At 44.0% G+C, this 12098-nt stretch overlaps 1 protein-coding gene across 2 annotated transcripts in view; it reads left to right on the top strand.

The window, feature by feature from the left end:
• The window catches only part of IQCK (IQ motif containing K), a 127181-nt gene that overhangs the window by 26196 nt on the left and 88887 nt on the right, over positions 1 to 12098 (top strand). For both annotated transcript variants that reach the window (XM_036310271.1, XM_036310270.1), the window contains exons 5-6: positions 10125 to 10177; positions 10308 to 10385. In XM_036310271.1, coding sequence (XP_036166164.1) covers positions 10125 to 10177; positions 10308 to 10385 — 131 coding nt within the window. The remainder of the gene's footprint in view (positions 1 to 10124; positions 10178 to 10307; positions 10386 to 12098) is intronic.

Below are 12098 nucleotides of genomic sequence, written 5' to 3'. Positions count from 1 at the left end.
GGAAGCACGGCTGGTGCTGCTCTGTCCGCTCTGAGCACAGGAATCGGAGACGTAACTGCGAAGCAACTTTGCAAATAATGTTGATGCTGAGACAGGAATTTTTGTGGGAGTCAAGTTTTCATGAAGATCTGCCAGTTCCTTACTGAGTCTTGGTTGACATTGATCTTCCTGGTGCTCTGTCTATCGTCACAGCTGCCTTCCCTGTTGCCCTGGGCAAGTTGGAGTCTGTGTGAGTTGGGAGGGAAAGGATTTAAAACAGGAAATCAACGGTGCGGTTGCTAAGTAGACCGTCAGCATCCCTTAGCCTGAGGCTGAATAGAAGCTGCGATCCTTCTCCTGTCCTCACAGCTGCGTTGTGTTCCATTGGAGCAAATCAAGTTTGAGATGTAGAAATATCATTGTAAAGATTAAACATTGCAGTTGGGTTGATGCGTTTAAGCGATCTCCTGACACCCTGCCATACCATTGAATTAGTTTAACTGGAACACGAGAGACTGGAACCTAATTAGAATTTAATTGGATTGCTATATTAGACAGCGGCTAGCGGCTGGGCTGTACACTTTATTTGGAAATGCTTGTGTAACATTGATAATTTTTACTTAAGCAGTGTCTGATAAAAGGCTTATATTGTTAGCATAGAAAGAAGTATGAATTCAAGAGTACATTTCACTGGAAGTTAGGTCAGCGGCTCACATGCCCATGTGGCTGCCGTAACTCAGGGCAGACCCTGCCGTGACAGAGCCCCAGTCAAGTGGACTGAGTGGAAAAGGAGTGTCTGTTTGTGGGGAGATCTTCCTGGCAGCTCCATCTGGGGATGACCTTGCTTGGGGTGACTCTGTGGGGATGACCTTGCTGGGGGTGACCTTTCTGGGGATGACCCTGTGGGGATGACCTTTCTGGGGATGACCTTGTGGGGATGACCCTGTGGGGAATGACCCTGTGGGGATGACCTTGCTGGGGATGACCCTGTGGGGATGACCTTGCTGGGGATGATTACTTTATTTACCTGATGCAGAGTCAGTGACTTTCCAGGGCGAGTTGTTTCCCATTCCAGTCTTCATTCCCCCCATTGCACATGTACACAATAGACTGCATGCACACCAGATGATGTGTGTGTGTCTCCTGTTATATGTGTGTCCAATATACAAATCAGCACAGAATACTGTCTGGATGGAACCCTGCTACTTGCCTTTTCTCTGTTTGAGGTTTGAGTCTTTCATGATGATGTTTTCCTCCCCTCTTCTCTCCCCCAATCTTATTATAACATTTTCTCCAGCGTATAGAAGAGTTGATAGAATTTCAGGGTGGACACCCACATGTTACCACCTGGATTCTTCAGTTGCCACTTTTCTTTATTTGCTTCTTTGCATAAACATCCACCAATCCATCAATCCATCCCTCTGTCCAGCACTGCAGAGGGAGTTGCAGACTCATGATGATGTAATGAGGTCTTCTCCCTTGACATTTAGTCTTTTTCTTTTCAGTTCTGGGTTTTTAAAAATTTCTTTTTAACCTTCTTTGAGGTTGTCTTACCTGTTCCTCTACTCACCCAAACTTGCACATTTTCACCCGTTACTAATCATGAACTCGATGTGTTTGCAGTAAGTAAATCCACTCTCTCAATTGCACACTTCAGTTTTTCTCTCTATTACTTCCTCTCTTATCTCTTCAGTCTCCACAAATTTCCATTGGCTTTCTCTTCTCTCAGCTCCCAGCAGATAATGTTAAACAGCAGAGAACAATATCCCCATTGTTCTTCCTGTCTGCTATTCCCAGCACATCCTTGCTCACCCAGAGCAGAAGGAAAACACAATCTCTTCCATTTTATTTCTTTGCAACAAAGTGATTACATTTGTCTTCAGGACCTTCATACATTAGGCCATGTGGTTATTTTAAGTCTGTTTAATAGAGTGATTCAGGCTGCCTTTCCTCCGCAAAGGGAACCTTCCCCCTGCACAGAGCGGCAGCGCCTGGGCCCGGTGCAGTTGTTGCATGGCAAGGAGGAGGCACTGCCGCTCCAAGGGCTGGGCTGTTTAAATTATTCACAGCAATCCATGCTAGATGCATATTTGTGTTGCTATACAAGCGTTTTCTTATTTTGGTTAAAAGTGGCTTTTTAAAAGGGATCCTACTCTTATAGTGCAGACATAGAAGCCCTGTACATGGCCTAGTACATTTCATTTTAGTCCCCTGGTCAGCAGTCTTTCAATTTTTAATACAAGGGTATCAGCAGTGAGATAAAGGACTATAATCAATCTCCAGCCACCACTATATGTTCTTGCTAATAAGTAGAATAAAGCTTTTAGTGAAAAATCTTCAGCAGCACTTTCCTTTTGGTGAGAATCAACCCCACAGCAGTCTTTTCAACCTTCTGTAAGAGTCTAAAGCTGAGCAAGTTATTTCCAAGTGAAGGGATAAAAAGAAAAAATATTCATAATAAAATATTATGGGAAGAAAATTTAGAGAAATTGTCCAGATTTAGATGAGCAATTCCTGCTTATAAATGTCAGAATTCCTGTTCACGAGTTCTTCTTGCTTTGATGCTTGGGAGTTGAGTGGTGAATTCGTTCCTTCATTTGCTCACTGCTCATTGACCACCACCATGCAAGGCACTGACCAAGCACTGCGGACACAGAGGTAAAGACAGACCCCCTCCTCAGACAGCTCAGAGTTCGGAGGGAGACAGGCACATGGTCAGGCAGTTACATCTGAGGTGCCATGATGGGCATGAAGCCTGGGGTGGGAGGGACTACCCTAAAGGGAAGGGGGAGAGGCTCAGGAAGCCTTCCTGAGAACATCTTGAAGGACAAATGGGACTTCACCAATTGGAGAAAAAAAGAATAGTTGTTAAAACTCTTTTTGTTGCACATTAACAGCTCAATACAAACTGGCTTAATAAAAAAAGTGAATTTATTGGCTCATGTGCCTGAAAGGTCCAGGGGATTTTGGCTTCAGACAGAGCTGGATCCAGGGTCTAGTACAATGTCATTAGGAGTCTGCCATTGGGGGTCTACCTAATAGCATCTCCCTTCTTTTTTGCTAATATAACCTCAAATTTGTTATATATATATATATATATATATATATATATATATATATATATAAAATCTTTATATATATATAAAATCTTTATTGTTGAAAGTATTATATATGTCCCCCATTTTCCCCCATTGACCTCCATCCCCACCCCAGGCCTTCACCACCCTACTGTCTGCGTCCAAGGCCATGCATATATGCATACAACGTCTTTGGTTGATTAACTCCCACCCACCCACCCTCCCCCACCTTCCATCCGAGATTCCACACTGTGTTCTATGCTTCCTTGTCTCTGGAGCCACTCTGTTCATCAGTTTATTTTGTTCATTAGATTCCACATATGAGTGAGGTCATGTGATACTTGTCTTTCTCTGACTGATTTACTTCACTTAACATGATACTCTTGGGTCAAATGGCAGTTCCATATTTAATTTTTTGAAGAGACTTCATACTATTTCTATAATGGCTGCATTCCCACCAGCAGTGAACTAGGGCTCCCTTTTCTCCACATCCTCGCCAACTCTTGTCATTGATTGACTTGTTGATGGTAGCCATTCTGACAGGAGTGAGGTGATATCTCATTGTCATTTTAATTTGCATCTCTCTGATGATCAGTGACTTTGAGCATTTTCTCATATGTCTCTTGGCAATCTGTATGTCCACTTTAGAAAAGTGCCTATTTAGGTCCTTTGCCTGTTTTTTAAAATATATATTTTTAATGTATATTTTTACTGATTTCAGAGAGGAAGGGAGAGCGAGAGAGATAGAAACATCAGTGATGAGACAGAATCATTGATTGGCTGCCTCCTGCACACCCCCTACTGGGGATCGAGGCCGCAACCCAGGCATATGCCCTTGACCGGAATCGAACCTGGGACTTTCACGTTGCCACTCTATCCACCGAGCCAAACTGGCTAGGGCTGCCCATTTTAAAATTGGATTGTTTGTTGCCGGGGTCCAGCTCCAGCGGTCCAGGGGTTCCCATAGGTGTGGATGGAGTCGGTGAAGACTGAAGGACACGGAGACAGCGTTCAGATGATCAGCATAGCCAGGCTCTCTCTTTATTCTAGGTGGGTCTCCTGTGCCTGGCTGAGGCCACAGAGAGAAATCCAGAGGCAAGCTGAGCCTTTATTTTATAGTCAGAGGTAAACAAGGTAGTGGTTACCATAGTTACACTGTTCTTGTAAATTTCACTTGTTTGGCAGCACTTACTGTACCTCCCACAGCCCATTAGCTTCCCAGATAAGATCTAAGGAGAGTCATAAGGTCAAGCCTAATTATGCTAAGAGGACTGTGCCCTCTAAGCTGGGACTTGTTTGTGACTTTGCCAACAGGTCAGTCTGAGGCTTAACCCTATAGCCGCGCCCTACACCCTTGACCTTCTACAGTTCCTTGTTTCATGTCCATAGTTCTTATCTGACCTTTGCCAAAAATCCCATCTCCATCTAGTTCTGTTGATTTTAATACTATCCATTCTATTCCAAAGGTTAGGGCTAGTTTGTTATCTCCATTCCAAGGTCACTACTGTTCTGTTAAACTACAAGGAAGTAAGTGAAGGAGATTATCCTATTCTATGGCCTAAGTAAAGATTATGTCGCTTAAGCATGATTGTTCATAGTTAAGGTGATTAACTACCCTCCTGGCACTTAGTTAAGGGGTTTTACTGATTTATTCCCTTCCTTAGTCCTGTTAATCCCTAACTCCAGGGAAACATCCCCACCTGGGGAAACAACCTTTCTCTGGGAGGTGGCCCTGGTTAGAACACATAGCGCTAAGAAGGGGAGCAAACATATTAAGAACAGTATGCCATATACGCCAGGTCCTTTGAAACATATGCTGTGCAGATGTTTCTTCCCTGCAGCGACTGTGTCAAGCAGCAAGGATGGACCGGCTTCCGGCAGTTTGTCTTCCTTTTGTTAAGTTGTATGAGTTCCTTATACATTTTGGATATTAACCCTTTATCAGGTGTATCATTGCCAAATATGTTTTCCCATACAGTGGGCTCCCTTTTCATTTTGTCGATGCTTTCGTTTGCTGTGCAGAAGCTTTTTATTTTGATATCATCCCATTTGTTTATTTTCTCCTTAGTTTCCTTTGTCCTAAGAGATGTATCTGTAAACATACTGCTATGAGAAATGTCTGAGATTTTGTTGCCTGTGATTTCTTCTAGGATTTTTATGGTTTCACAACTTATATTTAAGTCTTTTATCCATTTTAAGTTTATTCTTGTGTATGGTGTAAGTTGGTGGTCTAGTTTCATTTTTTTACATGTATCCAGTTTTATCAACAGAAGACTATCATTACTCCATTGTATTCTCTTGCCTCCTTTGTCAAATATTGCCGGGAGCCGGTCCATCCTTGCTGTTTCAAAGGACCTGGCATATATGGCATATTGTTCTTAATATGTTTGCTCACCTTCTTGGCACTATGTGTTTTAACCAAGGTCTCTGAGAAAGGTTGTTTCCCCAGGTAGGGATTTTCCCCTGAAGTTAGGGAGGGGATAAAACCTCTTAACTAGTGCCAGGTGGGTAATTAATCACTTTAACTACGAACAATCATGCTTAAGCTACATAATCTTTACTCCCTGGAATGAAGATAAGAAACGCCCTAACCTTTGTAATAGAGATTGATAGGATTGAATCAACTGGTATAAATACAGATGTAATAAGACAGCAAGAGACAGAACTTAGAACACAGAACTTAGAACACAGAACTTAGAATAGACAGAACCTACACAGAACCTACAGACAGAAGAACTTCACTGGAGAGAACATGGCAAAAGATCCTGGACTGAACCTGACTACAGAAATTGGCAAGAGAACCTGACTAGAACCTGATGACTGAACCTGGCTGGAGAACCTAGCGAGGGAACATGGCTACAGAACCTGGCTGGATAACCTAGCAAGAGAACATGGACACAGAACCTGGCTGGAGATCCTAAGCAGAACCTCTCTGGAGATCCAGACCAGAACTTGGCTGGAGATCCTGGCTGGAGATCCTGGCTAGGCTGCTGATCAACTGAACGCTGTCTCCGCGTCATTCCTTCTTCGCCGACTCCGTCCACACCTTTGGGGACCCCTGGACCCGCTGGGGTTGGACCCCAGCAAAATATTAATTGAAGGAAATGGCTTGGGTCAATTTCTGGGGTCTCTGTTTTGTTCCTTTGATCTATACGCCTGTTCTTGTGCCATTACCAGGCTGTTCTGATTACAGTGGCTTTGTAGTACAACATGATATCTGGTATTGTGATCCCTCCTACTTTCTTCTTCTTTCTCAAGATTACTGCAATTATTTGGGGTCTTTTTTGATTCCATATAAATTTTTGGAGTGTTTGTTCTAGATCTGTGAAATATGCCATTGGTATTTTAATGAGGATTGCATTGAATCTGTAGATTGCCTTAGGTAGTATGGACATTTTAATGATGTTGATTCTACCATTCCATGAACACAGTATATTCTTCCACTTGTTTATATCTTCTTCTATCTCTTTTTTTCAACGTCCTGTAGTTTTCCAAATACAGGTCTTTTGCCTCCTTGTTTAAGTTCATTCCTAAGTATCTTAATATTTTTGTTGCAATGGTGAATGGGATTATTTGTTTAGTTTCTCTTTCTGAGAATTCATTATTAGTTTATAAAAAAGCCATCAGTTTTGGGGTGTTGATTTTGTATCCTGCTACATTGTCAGATTCATTTATTAAGTCTAGTAGTTTTTTCGTGGCGTCTTTAGGGTTTTCTATGTACAATATCATGTCATTTGAAAATAATGAGTTTTACTTTCTCCTTTCCAATTTGGATGCCTTTTATTTCTTCTTCTTGTCTGATCACTATGGCTAGGACTTCCAGCACTATGTCAAATAGGAATGGTGAAAGTGGGCATCCCTGTCTTGTTCCTGTTCTTAAGGGAAATGGTTTTAGTTTTTGACCATTGAGTATGATATTAGCTATAGGTTTGTTATATATGGCCTTTATCATGTTAAGGTATGATCCCTCTATTCCCACTTTGCTGAGAGTTTTCAATCAAAAAAGGGTGTTGGATTTTGTTGAATGCTTTTTTCTGCATCAATTGATATGATTGTGCTGGGCTGCATATCTGGCGCTTTGGCCAGACGGGTCATGCTGTACTGTCTCTTCCTAAAACACATAGATAGGAAGGTTCTGACATCAGGCCAGGCCTTGAAATATGGTCTCATGGCCCCTTCCCAACACACAGGCCTTCTTTCTCAGAAGGCCCGGAAGTCTCATTCCAAATTTGGGAGACAAAGGACTGGAAAAAGTATAAATAAAGAGAGTTTCCTCCATATGGGGAGCCCAGAATTTGAAAGACACATTTTTCTCTGGGCCGCCACAGAATTTAATAATAAAATGTAACTCCTGTAGTAGGCTGCAGTTCAGCCTCTGCTTCAGCAGGGTGCTGTAACTGTAGTCGCTGGCAGCTTAATAAAGGCTCTTAAATTTAAATTCTGAGTCAGTGGTCTGTCTCACTGAGTGAACCCACAACACTGATCATGTGACTTTTGTCTCTCAATTTGTTTATGTGATTGCTGCGACCTTCACGGCAGGTTCAGGATGACTTGAAGGAGGGCCATCGACACAATGAGTACACTATATAGGAAATATGAATTTTGAAGGTATTGGGGGGGCCAGGTGGGAACATCTTTCGTGAAGAGGCTCAACAAGACTGGGTCCTATCTGCTTTTATTCACTTTGAATACTCGTTTGTCCTTTAGCAATGCATACAGGCAGATCAAAGGTAAAGTCTGGTATGCAATGTAAAGATTATCAGTTCAGGAAATCGCCTCGAGCCATCGCAATCACAGCAGGCGCAATCTTGTGTTGACTCCAGCCCTACTGGGATCAAGGTCCATTGGCCTTCCAATGTCTCTTTTGCACTTTTATGCTAAATGCCGTTATGCCTTGGCCTCCAGCATGTGATGTATCACATTTATTGATTTGCGGATATTGTACCAGCCTTGCATCCCTGGAATAAATCCCACTTGGTCATGGTGTTTGATCTTTTTAATATATTGCTGGATCCAATTTGCTAATATTTTGTTGAGGATTTTTATATCTATGTTCATCAAGGATATTGGCCTGTACCTTTCTTTCTTTGTAGTGTCTTTATCTAGTTTTAGAATTAGGATAATGCTGGCCTCATAAAAGAGGTTGGAAGTGTTCCTTCCTCTTAGATTTTTTTGGAATAGTTTAGGGAGTATAGGTGTATTTGTTCACTCTCCTTGGAATTGCTATGTCCTGTTTCCAAATACATCACATCTGAAATATCAGAGGTTAGGACTTCAATAAGTGAATTAGAGGGGTGGGAGCACAACTCAACCCCTAGCACCCGCCTTCTCCTCTCCCCTCTCAGATCTCCTCCTAACACCTCCCATTGGTGGGACCCAACTAGAGAGGAAAGGAGCTGGTTGATGTGAACCGTAAAATGAGCCTCCGGAGGCTGGGCAGGGTGCAGGGTAGACCTGGGTGGGCAGAGAGGCTTCCAGCAGACCCTGTGCAGCCTTCCTTCAGGCAGGAGCCCTGCACCCGGGGCCACCTGTGCCTCTAGATTGACTGTGTGTGAACCCTGCCCTCCTGAAGGAGAGCCACCCTCCACCTCCCGGGTAGAATCCAGTCTCTAAAAGAAGGTGACTGGTTGTTTGGGTAACAAGAGACTTGAAATGGACTGGGAGGCAGGGTACCTGGTGCACTACCGGAAGCCCACGCCTTCTCTCCATGACTCCAGGACGTTTCCCTGTGGTTTCCAAGCCTCTCTGTTGCCTAGGGACTGCATCCAATTGCATGTGATAATAGCCTGAGGGAAGTTTCTCTCTCCCTACATGTCAAGATGTCCAGAGCAGGTCAGGCCGTGGCTCACGGAAGTCATCAAAGGCCCAGGGTCCGAACTCACTGCTCCCTGTCTTCAGCAGGCAGCTCCCCCGTCTTCAGCAGGCGGCTCCCCCATCTTCGGCAGGCGGCTCCTCCATCTTCGGCAGGCGGCTTTGGCCACTGCACACCCAGCCCTGCACCTGTGATCTAGGCTGAAAGTAGAGGAGACTTCAGGGAGAGTGGGGGTAGAAATGAAGAGCAGAACTTCCTGAGAAATCACAGGGCACGGCCACTTCTATCTCATCGGTAGAACTGTACCCCTTCTTCCGTGGGAGGCAGGGTCGTGTCGTTTGTGCCCTGGGCTGATAGTCAGGCTCCTTAATACAGATGACGTAGCGAGCAGCTCTAGGTGGGCAGCAGGCAGGGTCGGCTGTACTGGCCAGTGCGCCTGTGGGCCTGGCTCCCAGTGTACCTGTCATGTGGTTCCCACATCTGAAAGTGACACCTAGACCTGGAGTAACCTGTTCCGAGGATTTGAGTGAACTGGGGGAAAGCAATAACTACTATTACTCCAATATTTTTTTTTAATATATTTTATTGATTTTTCACAGAGAGGAAGGGAGAGAGATAGAAAGTTAGAAACATCGATGAGAGAGAAACATCGATCAGCTGCCTCCTGCACATCTCCCACTGGGGATGTGCCCGCAACCCAGGCACATGCCCTTGACCGGAATCGAACCTGGGACCTTTCAGTCCGCAGGCCGACGCTCTATCCACTGAGCCAAACCGGTTTCGGCTACTCCAATTTAAATAAATCCTGAGAATGATCTAAAGCAGGGGTCCTCAAACTTTTTAAACAGGGGGCCAGTTCACTGTCCCTCAGACCGTTGGAGGGCCGGACTATAGTTTAAAAAAAAAACTATGAACAAATTCCTATGCATACTGCACATATCTTATTTTGAAGTAAAAAAACAAAACGGGAACAAATACAATATTTGTATTTGCATGTGGCCCGCGGGCCATAGTTTGAGAACCCCTGATCTAAAGCCTGTAATAAGCTCCCTACTGTGGGCCCTGCCTCTCAGTAGCGCTGCTGCTAGAACCTGGCTTATCCAGAGGATGGGAGACCATCTTCAGGATTCTTGCTGTAAGCTTCGTGGAGGACACGTATGTGTGTCATGTGGCACAGCAACCAGTTAGCCTCTCGTCCTTTGCCCTGCTCAGACATGTAGCAAAGAATGTTATTTAATTCTTTCTTCTCTCTTTAGAGGAAAAGGACCAAATTCATTGCCTGTGATTTTCTGACTGAGTGGTTATACAAGTAAGTTTTTCATGAATATTCAGTGACCCTAAAGATTCAATAATGTTAAGTTGCAAGCAGGATAGCAACAATTGACTTGAATTCTTCCTTATTGTTTTCCTGTCAATCAAACATATGACATCATGACCAGCCAAAATCCAAAGAGGACAGGGGAGCCATTCACAGATTTCTTCTCCATTCCCTTTGTGGAGCAGTGGCTGAAGCAACAGTAAGTGCCGACAGAGGTTTGAATAATTTAATTCTGATTTAAAAATTGTTAGTTTTCTCCAATCTAAGAGAACTAACTCATGTAACTACCCTGGGCCCCAGGTAAGTTACATCTGTGGCTCTTGTCTCTCATTATTTTCAGTCTAGGCTCAAGGCATCTATCCATGCAGTGATTATTCAAGGAGCACTTCAGAACTAAAATAGAAAACTTCAAACAACTCTTATCCTAAGTAATTCGTCTCTCCATTCTCTCCCTCTCCCTTTTCTCCCTAGCTTCTCCCTCCCTTCCCCTTCCTTGAAGGTCATTATGTCTCAGGAAATAGGACTAAAGTTTTCAAACTATTAATTTTTAGTTATATGCATCGGTTCTACATTCAAACCACTAGAATATGACAGATAAAATTAAAACTCTCTTTGACCACCCTTTCAATGTGAGTCTTCTCACAGAAATAATCAGTTTGGTCGATAGTACATCTTCCCAAAGCTCTTAAAATTATTTAACCCTATAAAATTGAGTTCTAGCATATGGAATTAGTAATACTATTTATGTGGGCTGTTTTCGTCAGTAACATAGCAATGACACTTACTGAACACCTGCATCAGCATTTGTGGCTTCATAAAAATTGAAATGGTACTAATGTAATTCAGTGCAATAAATACTTACTGAGAGAGAGAAACCAAGATGGTGGCATACGTAAACACCTGAAATTTCTGCCTTGCACAACCACTTCAAAACTACAACTAAAAGACAAAACAGACATCATGCAGAACCACAGGAAGGCTGGCTGAGTGGAAATTCTACAACTAGAAGGAAAGAGAAAAGCACACTGAGACTCAGAGGAGGTGCGGAAGTAAAGTGCAGAGGTACAGAGGCGCACACGGAAAGAGCTGGCAACTGAGGACGACACCATTGTCTTTTTCAATCGGGAGGGAGACACAAGCTCCCGACTGCTCTGAACTCCAGTTCTGCGCGAGTCTCTGGGAACTCAGACTCATACGGGGAGAAACTGGACTGCCTGCCATCGGGCAGAACTCGAGGACAGCTTTCTCTCAGAGATGCTTGCAGCGATTACCAGGACATTGAGACCCGGGGCCTCTTAGTGCAGGGCTGAGGATCAGCCATAGCTGTTTTCTCCCTGAGAACCCACCCCACTCAAGCTGTGGCAGAGGCTTTTGCATATGAATGACCTGGCCCTTTGCAATCTACGATTACCTAACAAACTGCAGCTGGGTCAGAAAGACCCAGAACATCCAAAAGAAGGCCCAAGTCCTCACAGCAGCTTGCATTGCTTCACAGCTGGGCCTCATCTGGGCACCTCCAAACCCCAAACAAAGTAGAGGAATCTGCAGATCTCAGTAGCTCCTGCTGGGTAGCCTCAGGAAGAGGCTAAATTAGCACCTCCTTAGAGATCCAAGAGCCAGTGTACCCAGTTGTAAGAGTGGGACCATCCAGATTACAACTCCTAAGATCCGTAAAGGACACACTCAGAGGGCAGACTCAGTGAGCACCAAAGCTCCACTGAAACAAATCTTGCCCCATAAGGGTGTCTCTAGCACAGAAGTTCTCCCACCGTAGACACAGCTGATTCTCACAGCCAATTGGCCTGGAGGTCAGTTCCTCACAGTGATACCAACAACAATCAAGGCTTAACTACACAAGACTGTGCACAAAGCCCACAAAGGGGTGCACCAAGAGTGTCCACCTCAGGTAATT

This window comes from Myotis myotis, unplaced genomic scaffold (assembly GCF_014108235.1).
Source record: "Myotis myotis isolate mMyoMyo1 unplaced genomic scaffold, mMyoMyo1.p scaffold_m19_p_5, whole genome shotgun sequence".
In the NCBI taxonomy this organism is placed as follows: Eukaryota; Metazoa; Chordata; class Mammalia; order Chiroptera; family Vespertilionidae; genus Myotis; species Myotis myotis.
The sequence above is the reverse complement of the archived record's forward strand: the minus strand, read 5'-3'. Positions and strand labels throughout refer to the sequence as shown.